The sequence below is a fragment of the Aedes aegypti genome, chromosome 2 (assembly GCF_002204515.2).
Source record: "Aedes aegypti strain LVP_AGWG chromosome 2, AaegL5.0 Primary Assembly, whole genome shotgun sequence".
NCBI classification, from domain to species: Eukaryota; Metazoa; Arthropoda; class Insecta; order Diptera; family Culicidae; genus Aedes; species Aedes aegypti.
Window position 1 is genome coordinate 428,595,839 of NC_035108.1, and position 24,021 is coordinate 428,619,859.

General features: G+C 39.5%; 1 protein-coding gene across 6 annotated transcripts in view; it reads right to left on the reverse strand.

Moving 5' to 3' along the window:
• Positions 1 to 24,021, reverse strand: part of LOC5573900 (intracellular protein transport protein uso1) — a 128,683-nt gene that overhangs the window by 11,801 nt on the left and 92,861 nt on the right. For all 6 annotated transcript variants that reach the window (XM_021847647.1, XM_021847642.1, XM_021847643.1 and 3 more), the window contains one exon: positions 23,634 to 23,784. In XM_021847647.1, coding sequence (XP_021703339.1) covers positions 23,634 to 23,784 — 151 coding nt within the window. The remainder of the gene's footprint in view (positions 1 to 23,633; positions 23,785 to 24,021) is intronic.

The window sequence follows — 24,021 nt, forward strand, 5'->3', positions numbered from 1 at the left end:
TTTGCTACCTATTATTAAAAAAAACATTCCCGCAAGCAAGCGCTCAAAGCAGCGCGAAGTGTGGCCCAGTTGCAACATGTGTGAAAAATACTAAAATGGGCCGACGGAATGCGTTGTGTTTGGTTTCAGTCGGAATGAATAATGAGTGACAAAAACAGTTAAAATATCCAGCACAGAGAAAGCATCCATAATGTTTCGAACTGGTTCTGCGAAAGTTTTGAATGGCAAAACTAGTGACTTCTAACAGTGGCAATGATTTGCGAAAAAAAGCAGTGCCTAACTGAAAAAAAAACAACAGTGTGCATTCAACATGTTCAGAACTGAAGGTACGAATGTTGTGAATCAACAGCAGAAAATCCCTTCAATAGAGAATAGTTCAAGTTCAATTCAATGCTAATAAATTCAAACAGTGTTGAGTGAATTCGTTTTTAAAAATGATATTGACGCAGACTGTTGCTCCATCAGAAAATAAGTGAACCTTTTTATGAAACATTGAACAGCTGAAAACAGTGACATGTGAAAAAAAAAATACTTACTAAAAGATTCATGAGAGAAGCCGTACACCAGAAAGATGAACCCAGAAGAAGGATCCCAACCAGCATGTCGAGACGAATCATAATGTAAGTTACTTTAAGTTTTCTTATCTTTGTAAAAAGTATAATCGTATAATCATGACCTATCAATGGGTGTGACACAGAATAAGCTAATCATTGAAGAAGGAATAAAAGTGTTAAATTCAATCTTAAGAAATTTGAATAAAGCTCCAAATAGGAGATACAGAAGATTAACGCTAGAATTAAAATTGAATAAAGCTAAATTGACTTACAATAAAATTATAAACACTCTAGCTGAGGTAGAAGCTGATCTTGATGAATCAGAATTCAATTTTCTCAACAAATGCTCTCGACAAGTATACGGTAATATACATGTCTTAATATCGTCCAAGTTGGAATGGGCTGGAACACACAAAATTAGTTTGTTTTCGATAACATATGCAATTCTTTTTATAAACAAATTAAAACAAAAATCCAAACTTGTGAAGCCTGTAATACAACCAAAAATGGCAAAAATAGATATCAAAACGGGTACCTCACTCATTGAAATATATGAAGGTAACCCGGAAAAGTTGGACAATTTTCTTGATTCAGTAGCGCTTTTCGTTGACTTAGTCGACAGCACAAACGCAGAATCTACACCAGCGGCACAAGCAGCAGCTAAAGCTGTCGCGATTCGTTTTATCAAAACACGTCTCGCTGGTGCTGCAAGACAGGCAGTACCAGAAAACGCCACATTAAACGAACTTGTAGATGCCTTAAAGCAAAATTGCTCTTCAAGAAAAACCGCCGATAACATTTTAGCTAAGCTGAAAAATGTTAAGCAATCTTCAAACACAGAAGCATTCTGCAATGAGATTGAAAAACTTACTCAAGAACTAAAATCAGTTTACATAAACAACAAGATCCCGATTGATGTAGCGACAAATATGGCCACCAAAAGTGGTGTTGATGCACTAATTTCTGGGACTAAAAACCCAGACACTAGGATTATTTTGAAGGCTGGCACGTTTACCAAATTAAATGATGCCATCCAAAAACTGCAAGAAAATGAAGTGTCGACTTCTGCCGGCCCACAAGTGTTCTATCAACAAAAGAACTGGGGTCGTCCATCTAACAGAGGCCGTTCATCTTACAGAGGTCGTTCCTCTTACAGGGGAAATGATCGACAAAATTTCCGATCTTCACCACCACATCAGCATTCCCAACGCTATGCATACCCACAACAGAACTACAGCCGACCACAAAGAGGTTTTAACAGACCTTTTAATAGAAATACGGTTTACTATGCACAAAACAATCAGGCTCAACCAGGGCAGCAGAATAATAGTGCGAATCCGCATGCGCCTGAACAAAATAGAAATAATCATCATGCTCATCCCCAACAGCAACAAGTACCAATTGGACAAACACAACATTTTTTATAAATCCATCGAGGACAGTTTTTACTGTTAACTTGTCCTCGCCTAGTTATGTACATATAAATGCAGAGTTTTCAGATTCTCAATGTCAACTCATTGTTGATTCTGGCTCTGAAATTTCTCTAATTAAGTCTAATAAAATTAGAACAAATCAAATATACAATCCTTTTGATAAATGTAAAATATCTGGAATAGGAAGTGGTGTTACCGAAACTCTTGGAAACACTTCAACATATATTAATTATGATAACATTAGATTTAATCAATCATTCCACATTGTAAATGATAATTTCCCAATACCAGCAGACGGCATCCTAGGAAGAGATTTTCTAACCAGGTACCGGTGCTGTATAGATTATGACAGTTGGCTACTGTCGATTAATGGCAATGATGATATAATTACTATTCCAATCAATGACAGGAATAACAGAAACATTATTCCGCCACGGTGCGAAATAATAAAATTAATGCACTTACCACAAATCGTTGAAGACAGTGTAATAATAGCAGGTGAAATTCACCCTGGTGTATTTTACGCAAATTCAATTATCAGTAAAACTAGTTCGTTTGTCAAATTTTTAAATACAACGGACGATTCTGTCGCGGTTCCAAGTAATTTCAACCCGCAAATATTCCCACTAACCAAATATGATGTAAACGGCAATCTAAAGGCCAATAAGTCGACGAAAAATAGAAAACGAAAATTATTGAATGAATTAAAGCTTGATCATTTAGAACCCAGCTTAAAAGCCAATGTAGAACAGCTTTGTACGCAGTATAATGACATTTTTTCACTCGATGACGACAAATTGTCTACGAACAATTTTTACAAGCAAGAGATCAAACTAAATGAGCCAACTTCGGTATACATTAAAAATTACAGAATACCGGAGTGCCACAAGGCTGAAATTGAACAACAAGTAAAGAAAATGCTAGATGATGGTATAATCCGCAATTCATATTCTTCATTTAACTCTCCGGTTTTGCTAGTCCCTAAAAAAACATCGGAAGGAGATAAGAAATGGCGATTAGTAGTGGACTTCCGCCAATTGAATAAGAAAATCCTTCCGGACAAATTTCCATTACCACGAGTTGATGAAATCCTTGATAATTTAGGCCGAGCGAAATATTTTTCGACGCTTGACTTAATGTCAGGATTTCACCAAATCCCACTGGAAGACGAAAGCAAAAAGTTCACTGCCTTCTCAACTGGCACTGGACATTTTGAATTTAATAGACTGCCATTCGGTCTTAATATAAGTCCTAATAGCTTCCAACGCATGATGTCGATTGCGTTGAGTGGCCTTCCATCTGAATGTGCATTCCTTTACATTGATGATATCATCGTAGTAGGATGCTCGATAAAACACCATATATTGAATCTACAAAAAGTTTTTGACCAACTAAGAAAATTTAATCTGAAACTCAATCCTCAGAAATGTCATTTTTTCAAGAGTGATGTAACGTATTTGGGTCATCACATATCAGAACAGGGTATATTACCCGATAAATCTAAATTTTCAGTTATATTCAATTACCCGGTGCCCAAAACTGCAGACGAAACAAGAAGATTTGTTGCTTTTTGCAATTATTATCGACGTTTCATTCCTAAATTCGCAGAAATAGCTTGTCCACTTAACAAACTGCTTCGAAAAAATGTAATTTTTAAATGGGACGAAGACTGTCAAAATTCATTCAACATTCTAAAGAACGAATTACTTTCACCGCGTATTTTGAAATTTCCAGATTTTAAACGTGACTTCATACTGACAACAGATGCCTCCAAAATGGCTTGTGGAGCTGTCCTTGCTCAACGGTATGGTGATACGGAATTTCCTATCGCATTTGCCAGTAAGGCATTTACAAAAGGAGAATCTAATAAGTCCACACCTGAGCAAGAGCTTCTAGCCATTCATTGGGCTATTACACATTTTAGGCCGTATCTTTATGGTCGAAAGTTCTATGTTAAAACAGATCACAGACCGCTGATCCATTTATTTTCTATGAAAAATCCATCCTCGAGACTAACTCGCATCAGATTAGACTTAGAGGAATACGATTTCGAAGTTATTTATATAAAAGGAAAGACGAATGTAGTTTCCGATGCATTATCTCGAATACAAATTAATGCAGAGGGTCTTAAACAATTGTACGTTATAACACGTGCAATGAAAAAAAGGCAAAATGGTGCAACCCGTATCAGTACTCAAGCACAGGAACCTGATCAATTCCGAGTGTATGAGCCACTTGGTAGCCAGGAAGCATTCATGCTGCCAAAATTATCATTTGTGAGAAACAGTGATAATACTTTAGATGTTGTAATATACAAGAAAAATTACACCAAAGGAACAGCTTTAGGCATCAAGATTCCGATAAACGGAAATAAAGAAACAATATTAATGCATATGAACAATATTTTAAAAGAAATTGAAAATGGGGCGCCCACGATAAATGCTAGTTATACCAGAGAAAATACTGGACGGAACATACCCAATAAGATAGCCATGGCAAAAAGTGACATAATATTCAAATATCTAAGCATGGATCTATTTAAGAAAATCGGTAATTGTATTCTAAGGAATACTACCGTATTATTATTTAAAAAACCCAAGGTCTTGACAAGTCGAGACCAGGTAAATAATATACTACAACAATTTCATAACTTGCCAACAGGAGGACATTTAGGTATTAACCGGTTATACCGAAAGGTGAAATCTATGTATACATGGCCTAATATGAAAAAATGCATTGTTGAATTTGTCAATGCATGCACATTATGTAAACACAATAAACACTTTCCTAATGTGAAAACAAAACAAATAGTAACAACAACCCCAATGAAACCGTTTGACGTTGTGTCTATAGACACCGTTGGACCGTTTACAATGACCGAAAACGGAAACCGATATGCGATTACCATGCAATGCGATTTCACAAAATATGTGATAATTGCCCCAATACCAGATAAATCAGCGAATACCGTAGCTAGAACTGTCATAAATAATTGTATCCTTCAATTCGGTCCCATGAAAAGTATCAAAACGGATCAAGGTACCGAATATAAAGGAGTATTCGATGAAATTTGCGATCTTCTTAAAATTGACCACACATGCTCTACGGCATACCACCCACAGACTATTGGTGCATTGGAAAGAAACCATAGGTGTTTGAATGAATACCTTCGGATTTTTTCCAATGAAGCGAGAAATGACTGGGATACATGGATGCCTTATTATGCGTTCTCTTACAATACCACTCCTAACGTAGATCATGATTATACTCCCTTCGAATTAGTTTTTGGAAGGAAATGTAATACCTTACAATCAACTGATTCTAAAATTCAACCTTTATACAACTTTGACTCATACGAAAAGGAACTAAAATACAGAATGCAAGTAGCACATACAAGAGTCTTAGAGGAAATCCAGAAAACAAAGAGCAATAGAACAAAATTTTTAAACGAAAATTTACATACAACACCACTTCAAGTCAACGATACCGTTTACCTAAAATTGGAAAATAGCATAAGCATAAGCATAAGCATAGATGACCGTACAATTCGTAGTTGCTACTCCGTGATTGACCAGAACAATCGAAGTTGCACAGGGAATTAATGAATGGGGCTTGGGATTAGCTTACCATTCTTCAATGTGCACAAATCGAGAGCTCAAATTTAAAAGTCAATAACGGCGCCGGCCACGTCCTTACGGTCATCGGGGAAGGGAAGGAATGTTAGTGTGACTACCGTTGTTACTAGAGACCGAGATCACCTCTGCATCTCCACGGTTGTCATGGAGAGGATATTGGGTTAGTGGGATAAGGTAAAGATCTGGGAGTCACCAATGTTTGGTGATGCGATCCATGATATAATCACGCCTAACCGGATTCGCTTAATAATTCGATAATCGCATTAAACGCCGAACAAGTGTTCGTCACTCGCCCACGCAAGAGCCAGCGACGCGATCAATAGATCAAACACTACTAGCGATCCGCGGCGTTTTTTCATTTCTCTGAGCGAACGACGCGCGACATGTTTGATCCTGCCCCCATCGCCCGCCCCCGCAGGAGCAAGCGTCAAGGTCGAAGGATCAAACACTACTAACGAACCGATCACTTTTTCACCGCTTCACTACCGACGCGTGACAAGTTTGATCCTGCCCCCATCGCCCGCCCCCGCAGGAGCAAGCGTCAAGGTCGAAGGATCAAACACTACTAACGAACCGATCACTTTTTCACCGCTTCACTACCGACGCGCGACATGTTTGATCCTGCCCTCATCACCCGCCCCAGCAGGAGCAAGTGTCAAGGTCGAATGATCAAACACTACTAACGAACCGATCACTTTTCCACCGCTTCACTACCGACGCGCGACATGTTTGATCCTGCCCTCATCACCCGCCCCAGCAGGAGCAAGCGTCAAGGTCGAAGGATCAAACACTACTAACGAACCGATCACATTTCCACCGCTTCACTACCGACGCGCGACATGTTTGATCCTGCCCTCATCACCCGCCCCAGTAGGAGCAAGCGTCAAGGTCGAAGGATCAAACACTACTAACGAACCGATCACTTTTCCACCGCTTCGCTACCGACGCGCGACATGTTTGATCCTGCCCCCATCACCCGCCCCAGCAGGAGCAAGCGTCAAGGTCGAAGGATCAAACACTACTAACGAACCGATCACTTTTCCACCGCTTCACTACCGACGCGCGACATGTTTGATCCTGCCCTCATCACCCGCCCCAGTAGGAGCAAGCGTCAAGGTCGAAGGATCAAACACTACTAACGAACCGATCACTTTTCCACCGCTTCGCTACCGACGCGCGACATGTTTGATCCTGCCCCCATCACCCGCCCCAGCAGGAGCAAGCGTCAAGGTCGAAGGATCAAACACTACTCCGTTTACCTAAAATTGGAAAATAGACAAAAATTAGATTCACTAAATGCAGGTCCTTTCAAAATTTTAGATTTAACCGAGTCTAATGCAGTAATAAAAATTGGTAATAAAATATCTACAGTCCACAGATCAAGATTAATTAAACGTTAATTATTTCAAATATTTGACTCCAACGTTCCCGAGAGGGGGAAGGATAAGGTATGAATGAGAAATTTATACGAACAAACTAAAAAAAAATAAAAGAAAAAAAAAATAAAAAAAAAAATAGGAAAAGACAAAAATGTTAAATCACAACATCAGAAGCGAAAGATCATGTAAAGAATAAAAGTGTATTTTTTAAATTGTTTGTAAAGGCTCGAACTCATTGTATTACGTTGTTCTCCGCTAACGGGGAAGGTGTAGTGTAATTATTTAACCTTAACATCCCCACAACATTATTAAATCAAATCGCTTACGCTTAGCAACGCTCAACCATTTTTCATTAAATCAGCACTTTATCATTTCCATAGAATTCTACGTTTTGAAGCTTTCTCACGACCATAAGTCTTCAACGGAAAATGTCTCCAGTTTCACAGTCTACACGCGCCATTCTAGTTGCGCTAAGAATGCTTACGTAGTAGAAAACCATACGTGGGAATATAGTATTTTTCGAGTCTCACCTAATCCACATTCCATCAATATGTAACGACAGAACTAATGGATAAAATAAACGACACTTGTGTTTTAACTTCAAACCGAGACAGATGTGTATCATCCGAAATCCACGGAACAATTATTCGCGACGGTTCACCACACGTTTGCTGGCAATTACAGCAGAGCTGTTACACATCATCCTCGAAAGCGCCGCTATAGCCGGTATATTCAACGTGACTAGCGAAGCTAAGCCATTGTCCCAAGATGCCAAAAAGATCGCTTGGGAGTCCAAGCATGGTGCAATCACCTACCGAGATAAGCGCCCGTTGCTCGGACTTGCGATTATTGACCATCACCCTCAGTCTTGTGACGAACCAGTACTAGTTTTCTACACTTCATCCAATTCTCGACTGGATATATAGTGCGCTGCTGTTAACTCTACTTCCTCCATCGATTCGCCATAGATCACTATCGCCATCGTATATCGCATTCCATAACATCGGGCCCAGGATTGTACCTTGAGGTACTCCCGCGGTAATTCGAACGCTTTTCTGCCCCTCCTCTGTGTCATAGAGTAGACCCCTACCATCGAAATAGCTTTCTAGAAGCTTACACAACTGCACCGGTATCTTGAGTCGGTGAACGACCGACTGGATAGCGTCCAGAGGCGATTCACCTTTCCTGAACCTAAACTGGTTGTTGGACAGCCCATCCATACCTTCCGTATAAGGTATTAGCCTATAGAGGATCAACCTCTCCAACAACTTGCACGTCGAGTCAGCGGGGAAACCAACAGGGGACCCGTCGGCGTATAGACCTATCTGTCTACTAGATAGTAGACAGATAGGTCTATACGCCGACGGGTCACCTGTTGGTTTCCCCGCTTTTGATAGTAGCACCGATTTCTGTCGCTTCTATATATCCGGGAAGATTCCTTCATCAATGCAGCGTTGCATCGTGGTTCTAAGCATATATATGCGCCTTTACTGCAGTTAATTAAATGCTAGCAAGCCGTATGTGCGCCTTAAATGCTACCAAAATGCAGGTTTTGGCCCGATATACTGCTGCTTGGCTGCTAGGCCTTCAAAAATTTCGTATCAGGTTGTCAAAAATGATACCGTCCAGATACAGTGCCCGAAATTCCTATAAGCGCATGACCATTTTTCACCGGCACATGTAGTATGAAAGTCCAATACTTCAATAAATCATCTCTGCTTTTAGGTATTCGGATAATATGATATTTCTACCAACTACTAAGACTTTTCTTTCAAACAGTTTGGAATGAAGAGGAAAAAACGGGATTTGAGTATGGAAATTCTTATAAGCGCACCTTTATTTTCAGATCACAAAAAATCATATCACAAGAACACAACAACTTTAGTACTTGGTTTGTTTACCATTTTTCAGAATTGTTTCATAAATTCGTTTCAGCATTGAATCGACGAGGTTCTGCAGCATTGTCAAAGGAATTTTACGCCGCTCCTCTCTAACAGCTGCTTCCAGCTCTCGAACTGATCCGAACTGCCGTCCTCCACTGTAAACCCGTCTTGCGAGGATTCCCCAAAGATTTTCGATTGGGTTTAGGTCCGGACTCCGCGCTGGCCAATCCATAACTGGGATGTCCCGCTCCAAAAACCATTGTTTGGAGGCCTTGCTGACATGGATCGCAGCGTTATCTTGTTGAAAAACAAATTCGTTTTCCATCACATCCTCCGTAAATGGGATCAAAACACTGTCCAGAAGCTCAACATAGTTTTCGGACTTCATTCTGGTAGTAATTGTTGCAATCGGGGTTTTACCTCTACGTGAAAATGCAGCCCAGACCATCAAACTTCCTCCACCGAAATTTCTGCTCAGCTTCACTTGCGGATCCTTCCGAAGATCGTGCCAATAATACGCGCAGCAGTCAGGACCATCAAGATTAAACTTCTTCTCGTCGGAAAAAATCACGTTGTTCCATTCCCGCTTCCAAGACATATGGTTTCTGGCAAAATCCAGTCTTGCCTGAACATGCCTCGGAGTAAGGTTGGGTTTTTTGGCCTTTTTCGTGTACACCATGTGTACAGATCCACGTAGTATTTGAGATACTCGCCTTGTTGTGATGGAAAGACCCAATTCCTTCTTAATACCGGATGAATCCAGCTCCCCGGCTTCACCAAGCTGGATAATTCGGTTCCTCTCACGGTTGGTGATCTTGGAGTTGCCCTTGTTTTTCTTCCGGATGCCGTAATTCTCACCTTTCTTCAGGAAATTTCGCACGACCGTCTCTCCTCTACCGATCCTCTTGGCGATTGCATTCCTTCAATTCAAGGATTAATCTTCGCTCCGTTTCGTCCAAGAACTTTCCTTTCGGCATCTTGAAAACTGTCAACAAACAACACTGTGCACGAATCGCAAAACTTTCCGCACGCATCCATTTACATCGGCAGCAAAAGAAAATGACAAGTTTTTGTAGTGTGAGTGAAGCAAACACAAATGGCGTTAGCTTGGACACTGTGCGCTTATAGGAATTTCCTGGCCAAAAAATGATATTTTTATTTCACAAAATCGGAAAATTATTATTTTTGACTGTCTTTCATACAACCAAGTGGAAATATAGTAAATATCATTTTAGTAACAGATCGTCAATGTTTTATGTAATAACTAGTCGCAAATGTTGAAAAATGCGTGTGCGCTTATAGGAATTTCGGCCACTGTAGTAACGTCTCACGTAGAGCAAAACAAAAATATCCCTCTCTCACTCTCTTCCCGCCCTCCTTCCTTCTTTCGTACCTATCTGTCTTCTATTAACTCTTTGTCTTCGTCTCACATCGCTGCTGTTCTAACACTTGTTTTGTTGATATGTGTTGCTAATATTCGTTTTTTGTCAATCAACTGTGATTCGAACATACGATCCTACTGGTTGGTGACGCACCTACAGGATGTGCTATAGATGAAGCAGTAATGCGCGTAGATTTCTTGCAATCAGAGTTGCTCGCTGTCGCTATCAAGGCTTAAAATTCGCCGACTGCGATACAACTCAGATCATTCTGTATACCTTCAACATCATGCTGGTTATTCCATCAGCAGTGCATTGATGGTGGTAGAATATGGATATCACTGAAAGGTTAAATTTGGTCTTTAATTAAGTTGATTAAATGGCAACTTATCAGTTCGATATGTTTGACAGTACACTGGATGAATGGTAACTATTTGTTGGTCACCGAAAAACATTAATAGCTTGGATACTTACCACGTGATTACTCATTCTGCAGTGATTATGATCTAGAGGGCGGTATCGCTTTACTGCTGTTGGTTGTCAAATCAAAATGATATTGATAGCTCGAGAGTGATATTGATAGTTTTAGTCCATCAGCCATCAGTTGAGCTGACTGATATTCTGCAACTCTGCTTGCAATACTTAAACTTTGCTGCTACAGGACTTCATTTCTACTTCGGCAACATTTGCATTTTGGGCGATCGAATGATTTGTCTTCTTTTGGTTAGATCCATCATTAGTGGATAGTAGAAAAACAGAGAAGGAGCAAACAAATAAATCAGATAACATTGTGTTTCATTATTATAGTGTCCTCTCTTATATTTCAATGTTGATTTATTATCTATATTAAGATTAAGTTCTCATGAATTCTCTTAAAAGGCATGAATGGCTGTACTTTTGCCAGCGCAAATGATGACAGTTTGGTAGCGTACAAAACTATTCGCCTCTTTTGGCAGTATACAAGCAATTGAGATGCCTGGAAATCATAACATGTTGTGCATTCGAAATGCTGATTAACAGTTGCAAACTTTTAAATGGCAGTGTATTTGCTATTTTCAGGCAGCTGAGCAATCAGTCTGCTATATTAGGGCAGTGAGCATATAGAATGCAATACGAAGGCTGATGTATGTCTTATTCAAATGCTTATTGGTTACCTGGGTTGATTTCCTTTTTGAGAGCTAACTTTGTCTCTCTGAATGCTGCACCACGTTCCTTTCTTTGCGCTTCTGTGCGTGCGCTTGCATTCTTCGTCTAGCGGTCATTTCTGCGGAAAGTACTCACTGTACCCACTTTTGCCAGCTCTACATTCTCGCGATTTTTTTCAGCAACAGCGACAAAAGATCGCCGCGATTTCGACGTTGTGTCGCTGAGAGCGCTCTTTATTGAACTATCTAAATTGACGCGACGAAAATAGTTGCGATATTGCGTTACTCTGGTTAGACACGCTCATAAAACTCTACTGCATGTGAAATCGCGGCGGTTGATTGTCGCTGTCGCCGTAAAAAATCGCTTTGATTTGGGGAAGCATACACTTGAAGCAAACTTCAGGAGGCTATTGTTTGCTCAGACGGCAAAGCGACCAGCCAACTTTGAGTATGCCCAAGCTCTTTGCTTTGTTGGCATCTGCAACCGCGGGCCCTTTCTAAGATAGATGGCCTTACTGGCTACGTAGATGTCACACTGCTCTTTGAGGGCTTCGAGGTCTCCGCTGCAACGGTGATTTCATCCAGATTTATACACTGGAGAGTCGCTTCTGCAGTCAAGGATCTCACATCAACTTCGTCGCCAAGTACTTCTTGTGCTAGTTGCTTATAAGCTGCACCCTTTTGCTCGCCAATCCCAGTCCGCCTTATGCTCCTCACATCTGCGCCCAATGGCGACAACTTCTCCGTGCTTCGCATCGCCTTCAGAATCTTGTACACTCGCTTGTTGCTTTGGAAGCCAATTTGGTTCAGATTGAGAGACTGATTCCACAGATAACACGAGAAAAAGTCGTTGCGCTGGTTGGTTATAGCGAATAGCACCAAAATGAAATAGATATTGCCAGCTTTCAGCGGTGTCCTGGAAAGGTGTCGAGTATCCACGTATGGGACATTTCCATCAGCATCGGAAATAGTGTAGTAGATCTTCGTTCTCGGTGAAAGAAACTCCGCTAATGATCAAATTGTACAAAAGGTTCGATCGAGCAATCGCGTTGGCATTGTCGAACACATCTCGTCGCATACAGCATAATTTGGAATTGACTTCAACCAAATCTGCCTTAATCTCATCCATTCCTTTCGAAAACACTGCATGCAAATTGTTCACGAGTTTATTCACTTGGTCCTGCATTGTTTTGCCCTGGTTTGTAATCAATCGTGCCAGTTGAAGATCTTGTAACCGTGCACGATCTCCTTACGCTTGGAATCGAGTTTTGACATCTCGGTTGTTCGGATGCGTAACCACAGTTGAACTGTTATTAAGGGGACACGGGAGACCGTGTTATTTTCCCTATCTTTCGTCTCACTCTAACAATAATCATCAAAACTTTTTGGAAGCAAATCTCGAGTTTTAGTGAACCGATGAAGCTGAAACTTTATCGGGTTGTGCACTACATATATAGAATCATAGTGATACATTTTGGCATCGATATATGGAGTGGTTCTTGAGATTTGCTTCTTGAAATGGATAGGGTGATTATGATGACGTCCCGTGCGGCCTTAAACTGAAGCACACAACGACGAACAGTACTACACAAACAACAGCAATGGTCAGATGGAAGCAGCAATAGCATATAACATCAATACAGATAAAGCGCACAACACAGCAACAACACCAACTTGTAGACTTTATCTCGCGGAATGTCCAAGTGATGATATTAATCACTTTTCTTCCAAAGGACCTCCTCAATCGCTGAGATTATGGTTTAATGTACAGCAACACGATTATAATCAACGGTAGATCGCAGATAGCGAACACAACAAGATGGATATACGCGTTATTTTCGCTCTAGAATCTCAACGATATAACCATATCACCTCATTCTACCACTGTTGGCTTTTACCACATTCCGCTAGATGTTTGTTTTGATGAATCATCTTTTGGGTCCTTCTCAGAGCCGCTATCCATCTCCGATGGAATAGTTGCCTTTATGATCCCATGGTTTTCTATGCAAGCAGGGAGGGCGTGCTAGGGTTGACAGAGTCCTTTATGCGCTACTACGTTCAGAGACGGATCGGCGCAAGTCAGGTAATGGCATCTGACTCCCGTCTAGTTGGAACAACCAGGCGACGGATTTGGAACGTACTCTAAGACCTGCCACGGTTTTACGGAACCAGTGCAGCCTGCACCAGCACTGGGTTCAAATCAGTGTCACCCGACCTTACTAAGGAAGTAGAATGTCGCGCTGCCAGTATACATAATTGGGGCCGTACTGGCGTTAGTCTCAATATGCTCGAAGTACTCCTGCTCGTAGTTCCATGTCTTGTCCGTTTGTGTCGCGACCAGTATGCCATAATTGGGATCTTACTGGCATCGATCCTGATGTGCCGTTTGGCACTTCTATTAGTTGGGCTAGGATCCTTTGTTACTGTAAGCGGCACCGGTCGCTTTGGCAGAGTATCATTCGGATTTGTGTGGTTATTATGAAGGTTTATTAGAGCTCACTATGAACTCCACCACATTCTGGGCAACACCCCAACTCGCAGAGGTCCTGGGGGATGGCTCCTTTAAGCCCCTGGATTTTAGTCCCGATTGCCCCTAACGCAAACGAATCGTTGAGGTTAGAATCAGGCAGATTAATCGCAACGTATTTTGTATCCGATATTCCCCTGGCAGAACCTCCAACAATTCTCATTCTCGATCGTTTGCCTAATAATCATACCCATCAGGTAAATTATAACCATGCTCATTCCCAATCTAACTTTCTTCCGTCGGGTAAGTGAACATCTTTTGACTTGGAATACCACTATTGTCGCAGGAAATTTCAGTTCCTCCCCATCAAATTAGCTCCCTCCGGGTAACCATTCTAATTGTTTCAAATAAAAAAAAAATAAAAACACCCAAAATACCAACAGAAAATCACCAGAAAATGTACCTACTTCTAGTAGCATGTCTCCCTCTGATTTTGTTTCTGAAAGGACAATTGAATCAAATTATTGATGTTATGTTCAAAACCACCACTCTAGCTGAAGTAGTCTAAGTTGGTGTAAAATTTTCCAATACAATTGTTATTAGATAACGTTTCTCTAATGGATACAAAAAATGTTTCGTTCTTTGAATGGTAAAGAGGACATGCTGTTTCATTTTCTAACGGCTAATAACAAACATATAGCAGTTATAACTGAAACTTATTTAAAACTTGGATTTTTGTGTATCGTAATGATCGACTGGGTTAAGCATGTGGTGAAGTTGCTGTCATCATTCATAGGCGTATACAATTTTTTTCGTCATTTGAAACCAAACTTTGGGTGTTTCTGTTTTAACACAACTTAGTGAATATGCTTTCATAGCTGCCTATTTGCCTTCGGCAGTGCACTAGGCAGCTTTCAAGTTGCTTCAAACTGACTTGCAAAAATTGGCTCAATTTTTTTTATATTGGTGACTTTGATGCAAAACATCGCTCATGGAATAATTTGCAAAGCAATTCCAATCGTAGATTGTTTTTTTGATGAGTGTTCTTCAGGATATTTCTCAATTTAATACCCTGTTTTTCCTTTTCTAGAAACCCTTCTACGATTGATATGGTCTTAACCGACTCTAGTTTTTCTTTGTAGCCAACTGATAACGCTGATTTTCATTCAATTATTGTCGAAGCAACAGGAATACTCATGAAACATATTGATAGTAATCTTGATGTGATTTAATTAAAACCAAACAGTGTTTTCTAACACAAAACACTTAGATGTAAGAAATGCAAGTAATGTTTGGAATAATGTTAATAAAGAAATAAAATAGGCTCTCAATTGGCGAGGAACGTGCACCTGGAATCGGTATTTTGATACCTGGATGGTATTCCGTGTGGGTAAAACTTATTTGAAGCAGTTTAAACAATGTTATTGAAGATGTCAATGCCAGTATTTGTATTCAATTCTAAGCCCTACAGATCATAAGATTAAAAACAGCAAATCTAAGCCTTTATCGTTTATCCATCGTCATACATTCAACAAGTGCCTCGAGGCAGTAAAATGCATTCGGGAAAAACCTTAAAGCCAATCGTAACTGATCAATCCAGTCACGTCTTCGCCGAAGAATAAAACAAATTTATCCCCCCGAACAGCTAAACAACGCGACAACCATGGTAATACACGACATATACATTTGACGCCTCCTCGAAGAGCACTCAAACTTTACCCTGCACAAACATGACCGATGACTAGAATCCCCATTCGGGTCATACATAGAAGAACGTACACTCCCGTGCAAGAGTTTGGGGTCATACACTAAAAATATACAAAGGTATTTCGTACGTTACAAGTATAATTGAAACTCTTTATGGCGTTACGTAATTTGTGCATAGATATCTTCGCCCTCGCCCTGACCGCCCTCACTATTGAAAAACCACAGCATGGGAACAACAGCAGCGAGGACACCGTAACGCACCGACAGCAGACAGTAAACGCATCTTTACGGCCCAAACGTGTCCCATCTTGATAATGCGATTACCGAGTATGAATACATGTATGTGCTAACAATTTTACGAGGTCCACCTCCGAAGCACTTGTGGCACATAACCTCAATATTCGTCTTTCAAAAGCGCCCAGTGGAAAACGTGGAGCAGGATTTGCACAGCAGTGACGCACGTGATTGGCGTTTACAAGCAGTGAGAAGAGGACCTTCTGTACCAACCATGTGTTGCTGGAAAAAGTAGCTCTCGTTGTTGGCTCTAACGATAATCGTTAGCGATGAAAGCCTTTTCACATCTCTTTCAATTTATTTACACCTTTGCAACCTGTTGATTGTGGCCTACAACATGGTAGAAGTCTGGAGCAGTTTGTCTCTGTGGGATTTTACATCTTCGTTTGAGTGTATCATGAATAAGGACACAAGAGTGCCCTGTTATGGCTTCGAACTTTAATGAAAGAGGATCTGGAAACAATGTTGGATATGTTACTGAAGTTTTGTACTGGTGAAATCGAAAACAAGCTCTTGATGGCAGATGTGCTCTTTTCAACTTTTGCATCGAACCATAAGCATAAGAGACAACAAATGCTCATGGACATAAGAATCCATAAAGCTATGTCTCATATGAAATCTTTTCATTCCTGAAGCACAGACAGATGTAAAAAAGAAATTTATTTATTTCTTACTTGCAGCAACCATCCAACAGCAAGACTGTAGGCTAATTGGAAAGAGCTTAGGGGACATCCATTGGGAAGGTAAATTTAGGCCAAAAACCACGACCCATACAAAATCTCAAAATTTTATGTGAACGAAATACCACGATGAAGGAAAGGGAAGGTCCGAAAATCCAAAAAATGACCACGTGGTTAATGGACAACCCCTTATAGTTCTTTGCCTAACATTGAGATCTGCCGTGCGTCTCCATCTGTTTTATTAATTTGAAAGTTTATGAGAACGCATGATCAATTTCATCAATTCAACAACTGTGTGGATACGAGTTAAATTGATTCTCTGATTATCACTTCATCTAGGTATAGATTATCCACCACTCAACAAGCGTAAGGGTTTGAATCTCGTTGGATTGACGAGCATCATCAAAATGTGAGACGAAGATAAAAAAATAATAGGAGAGAGAGAGAGAAAGGTACGAAAGTTGTAGGGGAAATAAGTAGGATTTTTTTTTCTCAAAAATCGAGTGATTATAGAAAATTTGTTAGCAAAAGTCTCGACCTCCTATGTCGTATATGAAGAAACTTAGAAATTCATTGAAATTTTTATCTGAATTTTCTAGAGTTTTGTAAAATGGAATCTCAAAAATCTAGAATGTACCAGACAAATCTGGAAGCAGGAATGCAAAGTATTTTTTTTCAAAAATCTGGTAAACCAATAAAAAGTCTGGAAAAGTCTGGATCTCTTTTGTCGTATATGGAGAATCTTACAAGTTCAGTGAAATTTTTATCTGGATATTCATTTTTTTGTAAAATGGGGACATAAAACCTGAAATATTCCAGGCAAATCTGGAGAGTTGGCAACGCAGGAAATAGGAGTCCTCGTGAGACATTTCGTTATAGACGTCATCATTATTGAAAGCCGGATACGAAATTTCTGAAGGCCTAGCATTGAAAGTGAAGACGATTTGTGCTCTAGGAAATTTGAGTCAAGTCAAGTCAAGTCAAGTCAAGTCAAGTCAAGTCAAGTCAAGTCAAGTCAAGTCAAGTCAAGTCAAGTCAAGTCAAGTCAAGTCTCGCTCTAACAATTTTCATCAAAACTATGCAGAAGCAAATCTCGAGTGCTAGTGATCTGATGAAGCTGAAAATTTATGGGTTGTGCACTACATATATAGAATTATTTGATAATTTTTTCACATCGATAACTCTATATATTGGTCTTGAGATTTGCTTCTTCAAATGGATTGGTTGCTTATAATGACGCCCTGTGCGGCCTTAACAGTCTACTCAATTAGTTCCACATCAACTACAGCGCAAGCAACAAGTACGTCAAACACTTGTAGCACCAGGTCAAACGAATCATCGGCTCCGGAATGGAATTTCCGCTCCCATTGAACGGGATATGCGATAACATTTCCCCACCTAATTTGTATTCACAACAGTTCACAAAACACAAGCAGGACAAACAAAATGCCGCTCCTCAACCACATCCATCACTTTGCCACCGTTGGTACCCCCTTTTCATCCGCGCCTTGATTGATGGTTCAACCCCAAAAAAGTTAGCTCTAATTAGCGTTGACATCCCACGCCGTTGACAACGGCACGCAACCTAACGCGTGCCATCCAACAAATACCTACACCACATTACCTAACCCGAAACGGCTGGAAAAATTTCGCCAACCTTTGACAAAAGATGTCGTTTGCTCGCAGCATTACCAGGATTCCCAAATTAAACCACTCACTCAATTGATTAGGCAATCAGTGTCGGAAAATTCCTCTCACACACATTGCACAGTTGGCAAAACGGGATCCGTAATCGAACTTATTGGAAGTCCGTGATTTAGAATCTGAATTTCCTGAATTTCTGAATCTGAAACAATGCTCAATAAATCGATTGTGACAGAATTTTATGCTTCTACTAATCGAATTATTTTTCATAAATAGATATGCGTGGCTTTTAAATAAAACTTATTCAGACCGCTTTCTCACTTTTGTTTCATATTCTAAACATTTTTATGATTCAATCATTGCTTGAACTTATCAAGCTATTAGAGAATCGACAGTTGAACATTCTCAATTTTTGGTAGGTTCACACAAAAATAACTTCAATTTGAGCAGCATCTCAATAGAGAAAAAAAAAAGTTGATTGGAGTACCTTGTACCTTTCAATTCCGCCTTAATTGCTTATCTTCGGCTATGTTCCAGTTTAACACCAGATCGAAGAAGAAAAAGTCTTTCACCTGGGCGAAAATACCAAAACTATCATAGATAGCTAAGTTACTACACAATGGTGTCATGATAAACAATTTCGAAATTTATTAGGCTCCGTAATACAAAATGCTGCATGGGCTTGAAAAAAATAATAATGAAATGTTCATTTTTTCTTCTTTACATCCTTTCCTCTTTGTTTTTTTGTATCTCTTAGTCATACTTAATCTGATATGTCGACCGCCTAGAAGTTTTTCATTTAAAATAATAAAATTCAGGTTATCTTCTGCGTCCATGAGGCGTAGGGGTAACGCGCCCTAACTAGAGATCAGGGAGTCGTGAGTTCGATTCTCACTGAGAAGACGTGTAATTTTTTCGCGAAACTTCACATCAATTTGTCCATATAATCCAATTGCAAAGTATATGTTATGTTTAGCTTTTCGATAGTTGTTAATAAAATTTGATTTTATCCATTTTTCATCGACATAATATTTTGAGCCAAGGATTTTCCGAGAGGTTAGACCAGAAACTAAGGCCCTGTGAAAGAAAATTTTAGGTTCATCCATGTTAAATAACATCGTTGTTTCAGGTATGCGTGAAGTATCGATGTTCTAGGTCCTCCATAGAGTCCATGGAATATAGGCCAAAGGATCTGCAAACTGATGGTTTTTGATAATGGCATAGACGCTTAACCTTTCATTTAATGAAAATGGAGTATTGTATTGATTTATACCGATGTCTTAATCCTCTAGTGATTCCTCCGGGTAGAACTTTTGATCACATTGATTTTAAGGTACAAGTCTCGATTGGGCTCCAATAATACCTTCAGTAATTCCTCCATCCAGAAGTTTCTGCAAGGATCTCTCCAAGGATTATTGCAGGGATTTCTGCTTGGAAATCTCTACATAAATTTCTCTAGAAATTTCACCTGGAGTTTTCGCAGGAATATTTCCAGTGAATCCTTCATAGATTACTTAAGCAAATGTTTACTGGATTTCTTCCAACGATTCTTTCAGGAATGCTTCTAGATGTTTCTCCAGGATTTCTTCGAGCGATTTAAACTGATATTATTTCAGAGATTCCTTCAGACACTCCTTCAAGAATTCATCCTGGAAAAACTCCTTAGGGATCCTTGCAGTAATGTCTCCATCTCTTTCTCCAGGGGTTACACTAGAACAGTCTCTTCCAGAATTTCTGCAGATATTTCATCCGAAATTCCTCCATGGATTCCTCCAAGGATGTATGCAGGGATATCCCCAGGTAGTCGTCTTCAGGGCTCCATGGATTTCTCAAGGGATTCTACCAGGATATCCTCCAGGGATTCCACCAGGGATTCTACAATAAATAACTTCATGATTTTTTTGAGGGATTCCTCTAGGAATTTTTTAAAGAATACCTCCTGGAAAATCGATACGTGAATTATTCCAATGATTTTTATTCAGGTAATTTTCCATGGATGCCCACAAAAATTTAATCAGAGATTCGTCATGTCTTTCTAAAAATTCATCCGGGGAATCATTCAAGAATTTGTCTAGAAATATCTCCAAATGTTAAGCATTGAATCATCCTCCAGGAATTTAATCGGAAAATACTCTAAGTTTTTTTCAGGGATTACGTTAGGAAAATTTCTACTTAGATTCCACTAGGAAGATCCTTTTACAGATTCCTCTAGATATTTATCCAGAAATAACTGCATAGATTCTTCCCAATTTTATCCAGGTATTTCTTCCGTTTAATCTTAACAATGATTCTTCCAGGGATTACTCCAAAGTTTACCCCAGAAATATTGCCAGGGATTCCTCCTAAGATGCTTCCAGGGATTCCTTCAGCAATTTACATAGGTAATCCTTCAACGACCCCTTCATCATAAACCTAATTAACCTTTCATTGATCCATTCAGCATCTCACCCAGGTAAAGGGATTCTTTTACGAGTTTCTCCAGAGACTCCTCCAGGGATTCTTCCAGGAAAATCCCAACCAGAAGTTTCTTCACGAATTTCTCCAAGAAAATCTGCATAAAAATCTCAACATGCGTTCCTCTTATAGGTAGTTCTGCCAGAGATTTCTTCAGAAATTGCAGAAATTCCCTAGGGTTTTCATCCAGAGACTCTAGCAAGATTTTTTTTTCTAAGGATTCTCCAAGGAACCTTCCAGGGATTGGGCAAGGATTCCTCAAGGGATTCTCCTAGATATTCTACAGATATTTCTCCATATATTTTCAAGAGGAGATCATCTTGAGATCTCTAAGGATTACTCTAAAGATGTTTTCATGAAATTTTAGAGATTCATCCAGGGATAGCTCAACATATTCTCCAGCGATTCCTTCAGGAATTTATCCAGGGGCTCTTCAAAAACTTCTTTAGTAAAGGAGTTCCTCGATCAATTTCTGAAAAAAAATTCTTGGAGAAATCACTGGAGGCACTCTTAGGGTAATTTCTGATTAAATCCTTGGACGAATTCATGAGGGAGTCTCAAGTGGAATTTGTACAAGAAATCGGAGGCCAATAACAAATCGCTTGAAAATTTCTTGAGGAATTACTGGAGGATTACTTGGAAAAATCTTTGGAGTTCTTCATGTAGCGATTTTTTTGGATATATCCCTGGAAGAGTACTTGAAGGGAAATCTTGAAGATCCCTGAAGAAATTCTTGGTGGAAAAATCTCGGGAATAATTCTTGGAAGAATCCCGAGAGGTCTATCTGGGGAAATTTCGGCTAATATGCTTGGAGGAATTTCTGCAGAAATCATTGGAGAAATATTAGGACTAATTCATTAAGATCCATGTGAGAATTCCTATTTAAAGTCAAAACCTTTTGCAAAGATTTTTCTGGTGGAATCCTTGGAGCAGCCTCTAAGAAGATTTTTGGAGGAAGGATACAAACTCTAGTGGAATTAAATGGTATAGTACTAAATTCGGTTTTTTCATCTACTCATAGGTATTCTACTAAACAGCTCGAAGATTTATTATCTTATATATTTCCAAATGTAAATCACTGAAATAATTGTGGACAAATCAATGCAATCAATGCTGTTCAAAATATGATTTCTCGAAGATATCCATAGATAACGCTTAACATTATTAAGGATATGTCTTTGAAGCAGTAGTAGTTACCTTGGAAATCCCGCCTAGGTCAATGTTTTTAATCAAATTTCTGATCAAACCCATGAAAAAAGCTCTGAGATGAATGCTTCGATAACATTATTTTGAAACTGCATAGAATAATCTGGGAGAATTCAATTTGGTGTAATTTCTGTACGAGTTCTAGAAGGAAAAAAAGAGGAGTTTTCAGAGGATCCCAGAATTTTTTTTATTGTTCTCAGTTTTTTTTCAGCAAATATTTCTAGGGAGAATTTAAGAAAAAATGATTTTAGATGCATCCTAGATTAAATTTATTGTATTTATACTCACAATCCTCATATTTGCGTGTCTCAAGGATCAAATTATGTGGACGGGGTTGGTGGTCTAATGGCTATCGCTTCTGCTTTGCAAGCAGAAGGTCGTGGGTTCAATCCCAGGCCCGCCCTTTCACATATTTGTAACACTCTTCCTATTAGCTGTCTTTCTCTATCTCTCTCTCATGGCGCAAACATTATTAGTTCTATCTATCGCTAGAATTGAATATATCGACTTAACCGCTTACCACAGTGGTATCCATACGGTCGAATACCTCATCCACCATTAACAAAACACTCTTACTTCCAAGATAGCTGTGGAAAATGCAGTCACAACGGTTAACCAATTAACTTCCTTTTTCTCTCCGGTGGACATAAGGACGTGGCCGGCGCCGTTATCAATCGAAAAATATCAAGGGTAGTGTGATTAGAGATTGAAAATGGAAAAAAATTAAAACCCAAGCTTCATCTGAGTGGTTCTCTGTGCAATATCACTATCCTGATTGATCACGGAGTAGCAACTACGAAGTGTATGTTTTTTTATCGTTTTTATCGTCTCAAGGATCAAATTATGAGTCTCCAGTAGATTTGGGGTTGCTGAATCTGGTGCCGTTCTAGGAAATGTTTCAGCATGCTTTAGCTACAGGTCGCCAAAGTTGTATGAAACACTGGTTTCATTGATGTTTACATAAAATTTAAACAATGATTTATCAATAAAAAAAAGTGTGACCTAATCCACCAAGAAAGCAAAATAGAACTTTAACATAGTTTGGTTTAATTTGCTCGATTAAATTTAGATTAACGCAATTTTTTAAACATGCTTGCATTCTCCATAAAAATTCGTCGTTCCTCTAATGTAGAAAAATACAATACTTTTCTTAATCAACAAAAAAACAACTTTTAAGTATCGAAGGTATTATTAACATTGTTGATAAGTATTGTTATACACATGACGTTTGAGTTTTGAGGCGCTGCGCTGAGTAGCTGGCTTTGTCCCAGTGGGAACGGACGTAAATGCCAAGAAAAAGAAAATGTCTGATGATTCCTTAAAAACATAATTTCTGGAGCTGAATTTCTGAATCGTTTTGCCAGACGCAGACAATCTGACTTGAAACTGACCGAATTTCCATCGGTCAAGCTTTAATACGTTATTTCAAATATTATACTTTATACTTTTATACTTCCCAATCAGATAGTATGTTCTTTGATCGATTCCATAGAAAAGATGATGCAAAAAAACGAAACATATTAAATGTATCTGGATTTTTGACGAGAGAGCACACAATTTTGATAGAAAAATTGCACATATGTGTGATGTTATCCACAAAACTTCTGAAAAGGGGAATTAGAAGAAAAAGAGAAAAAATGGATCACTATCTGCATCATCTGCACAAGATGAAACTCAAACACAGCAGCTTCCAAATTAGTCAAATTATAAGTCCAATTCTTCCCACCGTGATTGTGTCTACGCCGACGTTTATTGTAGTCCAGAAACACTCACCTCACGTTCACTGATCCTTTTCTCCAGGGTGACATTGTAATCCTGCTGAATGCGGCGCTGCAGCTCCTGCATGTACTTCCGGTCCGTGAGGCGTACCACATTGGTTCCCATCAGTTTCTCCAACTGGGCGGTCACTCGTGGGAGGTTCACACTGTTCGGAAATGAAAGGACGTAAGGCAAAAGGTGAGAATACGATCATCAATCACTGGTGGCGATTATCACTTCTAACCAAACGGAGAGCGTGGTGGGAGGTTTCTATGTTACAGGTGAAAAGTGCAATCGTGGTGCATTCTCTACCTTGCAAAAGAGGTGCTCTGGGAATCGAAAACACAATTGCACTGTTGGGAACGGAGCTTGAGTTCGATTGGTTAAATATCACCACGAAGAC